Source organism: Dicentrarchus labrax, unplaced genomic scaffold (assembly GCF_905237075.1).
Source record: "Dicentrarchus labrax unplaced genomic scaffold, dlabrax2021, whole genome shotgun sequence".
Lineage (NCBI taxonomy): Eukaryota > Metazoa > Chordata > Actinopteri > Moronidae > Dicentrarchus > Dicentrarchus labrax.
In genome coordinates, this window is record NW_026136706.1 from 17,050,797 (window position 1) to 17,066,136 (window position 15,340).

Genomic DNA, 15,340 nt, shown 5'->3' on the forward strand with positions numbered 1-15,340 from the left:
GGTTGGATCAGAGATTATTTCATTCAGTGGCCCGCACGTCTGACCTCCCTAAAATACAAGAACAAAAAGTATCCTTGGCAGCCCAGATTTTTGAGACCTGTTTCTGTCTGTATTTGTGAACTACTTGAAACTACTTGATAATAACTACTGAAAATCATATGAATTTAGATTTTTAAAATTTTAATATTTCAATGCTATAAATGGTGTGGTATTTGATTGTTAAAATAAGAAGGATTCAGTAATGGTTAGATTACATCTAGGCTATTATTTGCTTCCGTAGGCGCTGAATAATGATAAAAATATGCATAAATAATAAGAGCAAATTTGCTTTAAATCAGAAGTCAGAATTTTGTTGCATTTCTACATTTTCACGAGTCTTCTTTCTCTCTTTGTGTCAGTTTTTCTGCTGTGAGAAGGCATGGGTTTTGCTGAAGGGTGTATCAGTTATCACTGAGAAACCCATGACTGATAGGGACCCAGCGATGCAGGAAGATCAAAGGTCAGGATTGCTCTCGTCCATTATTGGCCTCCACCATTAAATGGTTTTCAAATTAAATTTCCATGCCATTGAATGTCTGATGCTACATTTTCCATGACACACTGCAGGTTGAAAGGTTTGGAATTTAAAAGGAGCTCAGATGATCAGACCCCTAAAGCAGGTTACACACACACACACCATCTTCCACAGACAGATTCAATTTACTTATCTTTCCCTTGTGTTCATCCATGTCATCCACACCTTTAACTACATTACAGGACACAAACAGCAAGTATCTGCAACCCAACACAATGGACTCGCGGATGATACTGCCAAGGAAGTTCCATTGTCTGAAACAGAAACGACTGATTCTGAACACATTTTCTCTTTAAATGGAAAATATGCTGGACAGAAGGTATTGTCATATGTTGAAATCACACTTGTTTTTTAAACAAGTGAGGTGAGACCCTATCACGGCGACAGCTGAGCATACAGAAGCCTAATTATTAAATCTATTTGGTTCAACAGAGGACGACGCCACTTGTCAAACACTACAAGAATGGTCAAACATTCATGGTGATTTTACCAGATGGAACCGGGCAGGTTTGGTATCCTTTTAAAGTGAATCTAAAGGACACACTACCATAAATTCTTAATGTTTGATTGTTCACCTTAACCATATTTAAAAGCTATCCTTCAGGAAGGCTTGCTATTCTTGTATCTGCTGCACTAACGGCTGACTGGTCTTGTGTGGTGGTCCTGGAAGACAAACATCTGCAGCCTCACATTCAGGCAGTGTTCACCAGCACAGGACAGGGTACCTGTTACCACAACAATGGCTGTATTTGGTATGATTGGTTGTTTAATCATTCCCAGTATTATTTTTTTCATAGTGTAAATTTAACTGATTTAAAATCTGCCCTTTATTTAGTAATTAAAATCTATTTCATTATCACCAGCTCTCTGTAGAAGCATTTCAAGTTTAGTTTGTTTTAATTATTGATCAAATTGGCAGCAGACAGAAATAACAACCTGTCTGGGTGAGACAATAAAACCCCTGAGGGGCTTATAGTTCACAAGCTGCTTCTCTTTATTAGGGTGAATCTGACTCCAGGGGGAGGCACCTACAGCAGTGACACAGGAGAATTTAAGAAACACTGGAGTTGGCTGGACAATAAGCATCATGTTCATGCTCCGCCCTGGCAGCCCATCAGCCTGACACTGAGCCCTAACCTCAGCATCCGCATCCAGTCCCAGGAGCACATCTCCATCAGTTTCACCACTGGCGAACGCAGTGTACAGCTTCATGTCGGGGCAAAATTTAAAGTAAGTTAGTGTGGCTGGCTTGTAGTATAAATATTCATTAGTAGCATTAGCGGAAAGGGATTTTAGGCCAAATCATTGACTCTGCTTTACTTTGTATTTCCTCGCCGTCGTAGCAGAATCAAGGCGAAGGTCTATCGCTGCCAGGGCTTGACATGCTTCAGAGGCATGTGCAGCAGAAGAGTGCAGAGATCAATGTCCTACTCCAGAACATCCAGTCCCTCATCACCTATCAAAAGACTGTCAGTCCGCAGAAGGTCAAGCCCCGGCGAAGCCTCATCTCACAGATGGAAAGACGGCGGCTGCCAATGAAGCAGCAACAGCCTGCCAAGAAGACCCCCTAAAGCCGACGATGTCCTTGAATGGCAGTTTTTTCATTTGTGTGAAGTGACTCGTACTGCAGCGTTCAGAGAATCTGAATTCAACAACAAAGTGCTTTCTAAAAATAAAACCAAAGAACATTAACTTTTTTTTTTTAATCAGAACGTTCATAAATAGTATAACTGTACACATCATTTTACAGGGGACACACCAAAGCACAGGTTACATTGACAGTGTCCTGTTACTTTTTGTTACTCTGTGAAGACCACTAGGAAAACATATCCATAACTCAGTATACAGTGCAAAACTGCCAAAGTCATCTGTCAAAAAGTAAAAGTATATTAGTTTTAATCAACCCATTTATAAAAAGAAAAAGTATAAAACGTAAGATTTCATTGCATTTCTTTTTTTTATATATATTTGCAACAGAATATCAAAAATGTATTTCTTCCTTAAGAAAACATCTGACAAGTAAAGACAGCTGTGAGAATTTTGCTATGATCAGAGGGGGATAACCTGTTAGACCTGAGCGTCCCCTAGCACATCAGATCACCATAGAGTTCTACTGAATGTTACATTTTAAAATAAAGTAATAAAATATGTTGCAGCATTTTGCTCGTTATCCTTCCAGACCCACTGAGAGAATCTAGGACTGGCCATTAGCTACCTGGCTGATGAACAACCCTTTAGTGCCTTTTTTTCTGCACACCCTAAGTGTCCTTATCTGAACACTCTTAATATAATTCCTCCCCTCCCCCACCCTCATACAGTGTGCAAATTATTTTGATTCAAAACAATTTGGTGTTAAGAGACGCAACTGTGATCACTAACCCTTGTCAAAATGGATTTCTCCTACATGAAAACAACCCCTAAACACAACACCGCCTTCAATTTGAGTCAAACCAAATGATCAAGTCAGAACCCAAAAATAAAACCCTCCACTTTCCAGTTTGTTATGCACTATGGACTTCAACATACTTGCAGCTACTTGAGCTTCTGTCAGAAAATCTTTGGCCTTGTGCAAGGTTTTTTTTTTTCTTGTAAGTTCAGCGCTCCCAGTCCAGCTTGCAACTCAGGTACAGTTCTCTAGTCATCTCCCCTACTCAGCCTCACAGCTCCTGGTCATGGTTGGAGTTGCAACATCCCATTGCTATCCAGAGGGTGTTCACCGGCATCGCCACACGTCAGACTCGGACATTACTTATTCACAGACAGGAGTAAGTTAATCTGAAAGAGAGCCGTGAAAAATCATGAGTGCTCAGCGTGGTTTAGCCGGCATTCGTTATCAAACGTTTCTCCACTTAAGTGGCTCTCAGCAGTTTTGAATGTTGCAGCGGTATTATTAAAACTATGTCAGGGGCCTTTGGGCTGTGCTAATCCAACAGTACTGTACCTGCTCCATAGATGGACACGCAACGATTTGAAGGTCTTCTCCGCTGTATTCCTCCTGAAGCAAGGCGTGCAGTCTTTGGAATACCTGCTGGATGTTATTCTGTGGAAAAAGACATCCTATTACTGAGTGCTGGAGGGAAATTAATACATTTCCATCTGGCCTACGTGCCCTCACTGTCTTGTTTCCATGTCAACCGCTAGAATTTTGTTTCTCTCTCATTCAGCTTCACCTGGCACCTTGATGAACAGTACACAGGCAGCACAAAGATTTCTCTATTAGAGTTCAATCACACTGATCATTTATAGCTAACGGCACAATCGCCAAGCAAAAAAGTCAGCCCAAGACTAGAATTAAATCACAGGATTGTAATCTATATCCCTCCAAAATCGATTGAGGCCAGTGACTTATTATTATAATTACTGATTGGACCTTTGAATGCAACCATGTGGTATTTGTGCTTGGTAAATGCTGTATGAAGGATTCGTGGAGTTTTAACAATGACTTGAAAAGAAATTGACTCATGCAGTACATGCTACAACCTAACATTTCTGCCACCCACCCGGACAGGCTTGAAAAGGATGAACTCTGTGTCTCTATTGGCTAAGTACAAGGACATGCTCTGTAAAGTGCTTGGCAGCTTGCTCTTCATCACCCGGTAGGTAGCCATCACTATATCGTTGATCTTTGCTGAAAAGAGAAAAAAAAAAAAGTACTGAGGGAAAAAAAGGGAAAAAACATTGACATGCCCTCTAGCATTCGCTATACAAGTTTTGATGAATTACAGTATGATGCCAGTGGCGTTTCCTGAGACAAATCTTACCTGGTTGTGCCCAAGGTTGCTGAGACAGACTGTACGTGGGACCACCTTGGATAGCCATAGTTTTAAGAGCTGCGACCTGAGTGCAGACACAGTCAAAACAAAACATCTGATTCTGAGCCTTTGTGCTGGTGTTACTGTAAGCATACGGGCGAGCACAAGAAGCTGTGTTGCCAATTGGGCCAATTCAACCCAGTCTTTAATTAGACAAAGAACGGTACTTGAATGATAAAAGAAAATTAAGTGAGGTGGAGAGAGAGAGAGAGAAGAAAAACATCCGGCATTTAATTATTACAGCACAATTACAGCACTGAAAGATTTCAGGACACAATAAAATATCAAAACACATGCGTATACACACAGTAATACCTAGCAACAGAATTAGATGACCTAGATGAAAAACAGCCATTTTATCATTAGTTGTCAGTAAAGTACTGAGACCTTTTTTTTTTTAAATGGTTTTTAAAAAGGTAAAAGCCGAAAAGAAAAAAAATGAAGGTCAGAATGAGCCGTCGCTGCTTGGGGCTAAGTCTGCCTTCGCTCTAACAGTTACCTTGGTGAGAAACTCCTCAAGGTTCCCCACAAAGATCTGGGTTTGCTGCTGGATGAACTGCTCACAGCTGAACTTCAGGTGTCGGTCTACATCCTTCTTAGAGTCAATGTAGTGCTCCTTTATCTCCGGTGTTCCCTGGGGGGCCACAGAGAAAAAGACTTTAGCACTATCAAGTGGCATTTCCCTTAAGGCAGGGTGCTATCAAAGTACATAAAGCGTATGGTATCTTTAATAGTCAAAAAAAAATAAAAAACACTACCTCCAACAGGAATTCAAGTATGGCGTTGTGACTGTTAAGTCGGAAGAATTTGGGAACAGCCTTAGGGTTCAGGATTTTGAAGGCAGCATCTTAACACAAAGCAGAGATTAAATCTGGGCTGGTGTAGAATTAGAGTGCCCTCTAGTGCTACAAATTTAATATGACCTTGACTGAGATAAGGGTGATAGGAGGAGCAAATCTGCCCTGTGAGCCATCGGTTAATGTACATTATGGTGTTGGATTACACTGTAATTTCCACATTAGTTGTTGCCACTGGTGCATGTGATAGGCACAAGTTGCTTAATGAGCATGAGAATGTAATGACTGGCTTTATGGAGCTGAACACCAATGTTCCCTCCACCTTTAATTATCTTACCTCGCGTTTTCTTCAGGTCCAGTGAGATTTCCTTGATGGCAAAATCGGTGTGAAATGGGGCAATCTGTTCACGCATTATCAGCAGGTGCTTGATCAGGAAAAGTTGCCCATCTATTTGCGTCTACAGAAAGTGATAACACACTGTTAAATCCACACTGCAGGCTGCCAACACAAAAGGGCATCTGCTGACTATACAAGCTACAGAGAACATGAAAAGCACAGGCTCAGAGATGATAACGGGATATGTCTAATTAATAACTACTGATTAACCATACCAAGAAAGGGACATATTACTGTGACAAAAAAGGCAGCTAAAACCATTTATTGCTCGGCTAGTGACTAAAACATTGGAAAAAGACATCATCAACACTGGGTGGGAACGCATCCTCTGAGATTGATGCTGCTGCTTTAATTTGAAGTGTTAGGTTGAAACGGGCCAGTTAGCACAGATAGATAGCAAATTTGAAGGTGAGAGAAGCCCATAAATAAAGGATGGTCTGCTGAACACTCTGTAGAGCATAATAAAGCACCCATTAAAATAAACTTTAAATGACATCCCAGCTGCTTTAGTTAAGGATCCTGTAGCCGGAAGGAATTTGAATAACAGAAGGAACTGATCTTATTTACTATGTCAAAACAAAGTCAATTTTCCAGCTATTTTGATAATAATAAAAATCTGAAAATGTCAGTTAAAATACAAAAACATACTCTATTCTTAACCATGTGTGCCAACCTTGTTTTTAAGGATGATATCTGAAGCTTTAAGCAGAGACTGGATGCAGGCAGATAAGGCTTCTTGAGATAAACCCTGGAAGACTGCTCTCTGGAAAGAGACCAAGTCAAAGTAAGACACAAGAATAAGCACTGAAGTGAAACAAATATATATATATATATATATATATACATACATACCACACACCCTGCCATATTTTAGGATAGGACTATAAATTATAGACACACAAAATGAAGACTCACATCTATACATCTGTAGAGCTTGGACAGACAAACCAGCGTTCGCCTGACAGTAGGGTACCACATGCCATGCAGATCAGCAGGAGAGATAGAAGTCTGTAGGCTTGATGCTTCGACGTTCCCTGTATTGATCGTACAATGGAGGAAGAGCCATCAGGCAAATGACAATAACACCAAAAGTTGTAAAAAAAATAATTTTTTTTAATTAAAAAGCATGTGTCATAATTCTGGAAACAGACCGGCATTACTGTTTCTTCTACCATCAGGATCCTCCAGCTGAACATCAGAAAACATGGGCTCTTGTGACATCTGCTTCTTCTGCTCTTCCTTCAAGCTCTGAGCAATTCTCTATTGATGTCAAAAAAGAGGCAAGGGTTAGTAAATAGAGAGAAGAATAGAATATAGAGAGTTTTGTTTTCCATTTGCGCCCAACAAAAGGTTTTCAAAGGCTAAATTAATAGAAAATAAAATCTAACAAGCAGACAGAAAGCCGAATAAACATCTAAAGGAATATCAAGAGTAGCAGGGAGATTTCCTAGTAGGAAAATAGTGTAGATGCAAAACATTTACGAGTTGTTAAATATAAATTAAGACTCAAAGGCATATTTAACAGAAAAAACATTTCAAGGTCTTAAATTTGCTTTTTGCATCAATGGGACCTCTGCAGGTTTTAAAAGCTTAACATTAAATAAAATTACACTTGCTGAAAAAACATCAGAGAGACAGATAAGTATCTAGAGAAACACCAGAGCATATGGATGCACAATAAAGAGATTTGATATTTAGATAAAGTTGTCCAAGCAACACATTCAAGAGCCTCAAAACATCAGTCAGATGTCAGATTAGACATTTTTAAATACATGTGAAGATAACAAACCAAAGGTCTTGCAAGACTTAAATCAACATATAATTCAACTGAAGACTTTTCAAGGACCTGCAGACAGTTGTGCATCCTAACCCTAACCCACTTAAAGCTGCAGCAGGTAACTTTTTTTTAAATTTAAAAAATAACTTTAGGTCATTATTTCTGAATTTCCCTGTGTTCTGACAGTAGTATATGAGACGGATACTCAGAAAAAAAATCTGGTTCCTCTGACTTGTTCTAGTGCTCTTAATGGCATTTGCAAGAATCCACCGGGCCTGAACGAAAGCAACCAATCAGAGCCAACAATGATAGAAAGATGCTTTGGGTTAGAAGCTTGAAGATAGCTGACTGTTGAGTCTAATGCTGCTTTCCATTTGTCTCGTGAACTCGGAATCCGAGTTGGAAAGTGTAAATCTCGCAGCTATCTCGCAAGATTTCACCGAGACACACCCCCTTTGGGTCGGAATTTCAGCCGTCCAGCTCAGGGTGCCTCAGGGTACCCCGAGCTGGACGGGGGGTCACGTACGACCTGCAAAACAAAGATGGCAGCGCCCATATTAAGATGTATTTTCTTTGTATTTGTACTATGTTGGTCGTTTTAATGTCGATTTTAAATGCTCCTACACACTTGTTTACATTGCTGCTTTAGTCCGGTCACCAATTTATGCATTGCACAGTGTTGCTGTGCGTGCAATACAAGTAAGGTTTTGTTTTCGAGCTGGTTTGCTAAATAGGCTAATGTAGCTAACAATAACAGTAGCCCGCCACTGCCCCTGGTGGCTCGAGACAAACGCCACAGCACTTGTTGAAACTGAAATAGGCGAAAATGGCAAAATATTATTGAAATGTAAGACTTGCAATAACGGAATTACTTGAAATGTTAGTGTTTCTGTAGAAAAACTTATTATTATTTCACATTGAGCTTGTTTAGATGAGCCACAAACAATAACAACACAGCTGCTGCACTTCTTTCCGACTCGTAATGCCCAAAGACAAATGGAACGCTATAAGTGGTACAAGCCAGGCAATGACGTCACGTTCTCGCGGCAGAACAACTCGGGTTCCGAGTTCACGAGACAAATGGAAAGCAGCATAATTCCCAGGGTCCTAAAGTATCTATTTTTACAGAGTATCTGACTCATGTAATACCGTAAGGATATAGTGAGAGTTTTAGTGAATATGACAAAACATATAATTAATTACCTGCAGCTTTAACAAGCATTTTCATATTATTATCTTGATGGGTACTTTCTTTTCTATTTTTGACATTTTACAGACTAAACAATTAATCTAAAAAAAATCTAGATAAAAAAAAATTATGAAAATATTAATTAGTTACAGCCATAATTCCAGCCATGTTGTGTAAAGATGGTTGAGTAAAAGCTGAGCTGATTACAATTACAGGAGGTTTTGTTTTTGAAGACGTTAAAAAGGGAAAAAATACATCTCTTTCACCAACCAAGACTTACTTCCATCATCTCCAGTTTCTCGGGATAGGCCAGATCCCCTGGAGCTGGGTTGTAGCCTGTGATATCAGTCTGGATGTAAATGTGAGTCCTGTAGACCAGTCTCTCCTGGACATCCTCCAGCATCTGCTTCACTAATGCATCAAAGGCCTCCAACTGAGCAACTGAATAAAATCACATAAGAGGTCAGTTTACAGTCGAGCCAATATCAAAACCACAACGAACTTTGCCCTCTAGTCCAGCCTTTTGTTGTTTTGTGAATAGATTATCAGATACAAGTCCCATAGGGTCTGAAGTATAAAGTTGATGTACAGTGGATATAAAGTCTACACAATCTTTCAGGAGGAGTACACAGGAGATCTATTTGCAATCTGAAGGAACTTTATTTGCAAAATCCGGATAACATTTCTAATTCTAGATGTTTAAAGTTAATAGAAACCTATTCACAAAGACTTACTGCTGTAATAAATGCATATGGTGCTTTAAAATTTTTTTTCTAATAATTGCTTTCTTCTTCAGATTGTTGTTTGTTGGAAGATCACACTAAAGATGGAACAAGTCAGATTTTTACATTGTCGTTATTTCTTTTTTTGGTATATATTTTTCAGGGCTTTTATTGCCTTTAATTGACAGTGACAGCTGAAGAGTGACAGGAAAGGGGGGAGAGAGAGAGGGGATGACACGCAGCAAAGGGCCACAGGTCGGATTTGAACCCGGTACATGGGGGCACCATTGTTGTTATTTCTTTCCATTTTAAAAATCTGCAATTTCATATGTGTGTGTAGACTTTTCATATCTACTGTATATTAGAACGGGTAGAAGAGGAGAGAATAAGAACCCAGAAGCAAACTACTAACTGTACCATGAAAAAGTTTTCACAAAATCCCTGTGTAATATTTGAGAAACACAAAGGAATAGTTTGACATTTTGGAGACAGGCTGATTCACTTTCTTGCAGAGAGTTAAGAGGAGAAGATCGATTCCCCCTCTCAACTCTGTACAGTAAAAACTCGCCTGCAGCCAGCTAGCCTGGTTTCGTCCAAAGTAACAAAATCAACTGACCACCATATCTAAAGCGCACTAATTAACACATTGTATCGTGTTTGTTGAATCGGGAGATTTTGCTGGTTGCAGGGCAACTGGTTCTCACCAAGAAATTGTTCGCTATGTAACCCTCCCTAAACCAGAGATCTGATGTTTTTACACATACATATTTAGTGATATCAGGCAAAAAGTTTAATCCCCAAACTGCAGCACAACTGTATTTTAGTAACTCAACTCAACACCCCATGTGATAAGTAACAAGCTTTGAGGAGAACAAAAACCTACCATTATTATGAACGTGGTCTTCCAGCATCTCATTCTTGAGGATACTGCAGAGCTCAGACAGGGTCTCCAGGTGGATGATGTGGATGATTAGAGGCCGCAGGACATCATACAGGGACAAACATAACTTCTCTAGAAGCTCGCTGTCAGAGATTAAACACCATTTAATTGCTTTGTACAACTGAAAGAGTTCTAAAATTACACTTTCTGCTAATTTCAAGTTTTCCTTCATGTTAAGGAATAAAGTAATGCCTAAAAATAATTATGCAAACTGTTAAAAAAAACAATTCTGTTCTTAAATAGTGATACAAATTGTCCACCCATGCTGTGTAATTTAGTATTTCAAAACACATCAAGCAAAACCTGAAAAGGCTATCAGGCATTTTGAAGCGCCACACCTTAAACAAACTTGTGTGCTACGAGACGAGTGTGTTCAGTGCTCATGTTACCAGTGAGGTGTGTGATACTCACTCTAGTTTAGGTGTAGGTTTAGAGAAGAACTCATTGTACAGTTGGTGTTCATCCTGACACACGTGAACCATGAAGGAACAGCCACTGCGAACCTGTGCAAATACACATAATGATCAAGCGCTGCAGATTCTTTTGCTCTGGCTTCTCTACTTCAAACAAACACATCCTCCCACATAAATGATAGAAGGCACCCATTACAACAAATCATTAACAAGATGCAGTTTCATTAAAATAAACATCTCAGATAGGTGGTGTGGCCGTTATGACGTTTGTGGCATGAAATTCTGACCTTTAATTATAGGATCCCCATCAAGCCAATTAGCGGAGTGTTTTTAAATGCCAACACAGCGTTCAAGTATATAGTCTGTCTAAAATTGGATCAGTTCTTTCTGAAGTATCAAATTAAATTCAAAATATTTTACCATGAATTATTCTGTCAACCTTTAGGTCAGTTAAATTTTAAAACACTATAGGAACAGAGCAGTAGTCAGAGCTTAATAGATGAGGTGTGACAGAGGATACAAAAACAGCATTCTGCACAGAAATTCACATGTGAACAAAACAGGAGTAGGCTTTGGATGAATGCTGTGCACAATCTCACGTTCTACTCATTCATCATGTGCACAGATTTGTGTCTGCACCACACACGCTGCAAAAAAAACATCCCAGAGGGACCACGCTGTGCATTCTTTGCAAGCTCAAATGTCACCTTACGATAACTAAAGGGCAGTTCAGCTTTGAACTGGTCATGCCTTACCAGAGCGCAATGGTCTTTGCTGTTTTGGTTGGTCAGGTCAGTAATGGTGGATGTAATGCTAGGACTGAGGAGCTGCTCTCTCTGGTCAAGGTAGCACTGATGGATTTCATCCAGGAGCTGATGGTATCTGCTCACATTAATGCATGGAGGGATGAGTTAATTTAAGAACTGTAAAAAAATATATATAACTGGAATGCAAAAGCTGATTATTTATTCTGGAGATGGGCTCATACTCACTCTGGAATCTTGTCAGCTCTCTGCTCTATCTGTTCAATCAGTGACTGAAAGGGGAAAAAAGTGAAAATGTAATTTTATTACAGAAAATTATCGATGCATGATTTCAGTGGGTAATAAAAAGATTATACTCACTCTAACTTTAGGTGCCACTGCTCTAAACTTAACATAGTAAAGTGTAAAGGCATTGTCTGCATTGGTCAATCCCATTGGATCCTGCGGGAGACAAAAAAATAAAACAAAGTATTGATATTGGACTAGGCGCATAAACAGTATCAATGCCTGTGTACACTATTGTTGACTGTGTAGGAAGAGGAAATGTGACTTTTCCTTACCCTTTTTGTTAACTGGCTTGTAAGATTCTGCATAGTGTTTACAATATGGATCTTCATGAAGTGCATAGCTTTGGAAAGACATTGTTTAAACTTTGCCAAATAAACCGGATAGTCCTTGAAATTGGGCTGCAATCGGTAGAGATAAGCAAGTGTTAGACAGCTTTAATTGTGATCACATACCAGAGATAGCAAGGGTAGCACGGGTCCTGCAGTTATAACCGTACTGTATAGTGTCATGGTCTTTTCTCGCTAGTATAAATATGCCATAACAGCACAGAACACATTTATTGATTAAAAACATGATATAGTGTTTAATCATTTAACTACTGGTAATAAAATAAGATCTGCACAGACAGAATTTTAGTTCTGTCTGTGCTACTTACATGTGACGAAACATATTCAATGCAGTCGTCCAATTTTGACAGCATTGGTATAAAGCCTTCACTATTAACAGACAAGGTGGGTGAGTTCAGTTTCTGCAAAAGACAAAGAAGAAGCTCAGTTTGAAGTAATTATAACCTTCCAGCTCTTTGTTTAAATATTAGGTAATTGCTACCAGAAATGTGCCGCTTTAACTTTGAAACCAGGCCTAATAAAAAATTCTGTTTTACAGATTTTACTTTCATATTTGAAAGGTTTAGGAGGTGAAACAAAATTTCATGAAACTTTTCAGAAATAATTACATAGGAAAGGAAAGTTCCTCAGAATAATGTTTTTAATCTGGGAAATAACTTCTGATCATTAATAATTATTACGTTGATATCTAATTAGCAATTAAGTAAACAGAAAAATTCACAATCCATACATTTAGTTATCAAATGTTTCAAGATGTAGACAACAATGAAACCCAGCCTACCGTGTTTATGTTTTCTAACTCATTAAAATATGAGAGTTTCTGCTGTATGCTCTCTGCCAGGTCAACAAGCTCTGACTGCAAAGAGAGAAAACAACAACACACAGTTGACAAAATACAGTGTGGCAGATTAATTTCAGTTCTGTTCAGGTTGCTCGCATGGTCCAATCTACATATTTTCAAGAACATAAGCAGCTTTCTGCAGGAAAAAAAAAACATTATGAAAACTGCAGCGTCAATAAGATATTAAATATGCCACCAAGAGAATGAGCAGTAGACAGATTTTTTTTTTCTTTTTGACCTTGCTAGTGATTTTATATTCAGACAAGCTTTTGTTCTTTGTCATGCTGTTTTGAACTAGATAATGTACGGTACTTATGCATTTCCAGTCATCTCCAGTGACTCCTTTGGGGGCTAACACAGTTGTTTTTACACAGAGTTTAGGCCAATACAGACATTAAAGCAAATTCTGCAGTTTCTGGGCTTGGGAGTGACATTAATACAAATACCAGATACTTCAATGACATTACAATTTAAACATTTGCTACTGATCAAGTCTCAGTGATCCTCTAGTTGCGTAACTTGGGTTTATAGGTGAATACAACAGTGTGCAGCTTACCTGCTCTTTAAGCAGCTGTTCGCAGGCTTCATGTAGGGTGCCGGTCTTATTGGACACAAACAGATACTGTTTCTGAAGAGAGTCCAAGTGCTCCAGGGCAGCACTGACATCTTTCAGAATAGCGTCACATTGTTCCTGGTAGCAGTTTAGATCATCTCTGGTTCTCCTGAAGGGAAAGCAGACATGTTATCTGTGTGTTTACCCAAAGACAAGGCGATCAAGTGAAGCTACCTACTGGTTCGCATAGATTGCAAGCATGTTGCACCTCTGACCGAAACCTTAAACAGGGGTGTCACAGCAGATGTCAAAGCTGTCAAAGGTCAAAACGTCAGCGGTGATGTCTCTAACTGGCGTGTGGCCAGAGGTGAAGAAGAGTTAGTTTAAAGTTTAGCCCACAGAGCAGCACAACAGCAAATTTCTGCCTTGCTTTGTGTTACTTTGGTCCTACTCTGTGGAACACACAGCGTGATGACCTGAGATCTATCACAGATTGAAGCATCTCCATTGACTTATCATTAATTATTGTGTGTCTCTATCTGTGCATCTTGGCGTCTGTGGTTTATTTCTAAATAGCCTCATAACCAGACTGACTTGGCAGAATTTTATTAAATTCATCAGCAGTGGTTCAGTGGTCTGAAATCAGGCTAGGTTATGGTGTGTGGAGTGGATGCAGGTATTTACAGCCCTTGAGTGGGTAGGTGCGGGTTGTGTAATCAATAAGCATGTTAATGTAACGCACACTGAGTTTACTAGTCATGAAATTTGACTAACAACTGTAAATAACACCGCTTTGTTTCTGATTTCTCCTTTAAGGAAACCTTTCTCCAAGCGAGCCCTCTAAAGAAGCACATAGGAAACATTGATGCACCTGTATTTTACGCTGTTATCCTGGTCCATGTTTGCCTGTAACTTGGCAAACCAGGAAAAAAACTGCAACACAAATTGACATTGTATTAAAACCATGCATCATTATTATTATTATTATTATTATTATAATTATAATATAGCATGTCTGACTGGCTAAAGCACTGCTCACTGCTGGCATAGACACTCACCTGTTGTGCTGTTTCTATCCTGTCATTCTCCATGTCAAGCATCTGGAAACCCTTGAGCAGGACGTCCTCTGTTGAAGCGGGCACAGTCGCTGTGAAGGAGGACTGCAGGGACCGGGACGAGAGGCTGCACAAGTCCTCAATGGGCAACTGCAAAACAAAGCAGGGCTCTCTGTCTCCAAACATACACAACACGCCTTCATATGAAGCTACAGCTGGACACGGCTTGACGTGGCGGAGTGCAAACGCAAACCCGCTAGTTAGCCTGCAAGCTAACACTCCGTGACATTATTGACTTTAACATCCTGTTTGCATGGCAGAGAGGTGAGCCGGGTTCACACAGAGGCAGCTCCGTGGTTTGCTTTACCTCACTGACGTTTAGAAAGTAAGTTAGCAGCCCTGTTAGCTGGCTAGCTGGCTACGGAGTCACAGCTCACCTCTGCCGGGACGGAGAGCGTTTCAGCGGCGGCCCGGAGCTCCAGGACAGAGTCCATTTGTTTCTCCGTGAGGGGAGCCATGGCGTCGGTTCGGCGATCCCATAACGACAGTTTCTCCCGGGTTTCTTTATCCGTTAGGTCCAGGAGGGACTGATCTGTGAACGCCATCGCCACTTTGTGTAGCACCAACGTCAGCAGCAACGCGCAGGTACTTCCTGTTCCGGGAGTGGGGGCGGGGCTTAGTGGAGTGCACTTAGTGGAGGTCAAAACGAAAATGATAAATGAAAGAGTTAAATATACTCATGGATAGTGTTTGAAAAGCGTCTTGCTCGATTTTATTTATAACAACTTGTTTGGCTTTAATGCTAGTTTGTTTTATATTTTTGTTTTTATATGTCTATGTCCCGTTGTGGATTGCATTTGTGTTGTTTGAG

At 39.8% G+C, this 15,340-nt stretch overlaps 1 protein-coding gene across 1 annotated transcript; it reads right to left on the reverse strand.

The window, feature by feature from the left end:
* Window positions 1–2,262: 2,262 nt before the first annotated feature.
* On the reverse strand, window positions 2,263–15,114 carry cog3 (component of oligomeric golgi complex 3). The gene is made up of 23 exons (XM_051404969.1): window positions 14,907–15,114; window positions 14,473–14,619; window positions 14,286–14,347; window positions 13,418–13,583; window positions 12,802–12,876; window positions 12,329–12,421; window positions 11,946–12,071; window positions 11,746–11,826; window positions 11,614–11,657; window positions 11,377–11,503; window positions 10,620–10,711; window positions 10,152–10,291; window positions 8,827–8,987; window positions 6,732–6,840; window positions 6,496–6,614; window positions 6,254–6,343; window positions 5,521–5,641; window positions 5,145–5,233; window positions 4,886–5,020; window positions 4,336–4,411; window positions 4,075–4,202; window positions 3,516–3,614; window positions 2,263–3,349 (listed from the first exon to the last, which is right to left on the reverse strand). The coding sequence occupies exons 1-23, from the start codon at window positions 15,072–15,074 to the stop codon at window positions 3,320–3,322; spliced, it is 2,478 nt and encodes an 825-aa protein (XP_051260929.1). The 5' UTR covers window positions 15,075–15,114; the 3' UTR covers window positions 2,263–3,319.
* Window positions 15,115–15,340: the final 226 nt, after the last annotated feature.

Coding starts and splice junctions, on each gene's coding strand:
- cog3 (XM_051404969.1), bottom strand. CDS start 15,074: ATGGCGTTCACAGATCAGTCCCTCCTGGACCTAACGGATAAAGAAACC. Junction 11,504..11,613: donor AGAGCTGACAAGATTCCAGA/GTGAGTATGAGC, acceptor TAATGTGAGCAG/ATACCATCAGCTCCTGGATG. Junction 6,344..6,495: donor AGCTCTACAGATGTATAGAT/GTGAGTCTTCAT, acceptor GTCTCTTTCCAG/AGAGCAGTCTTCCAGGGTTT.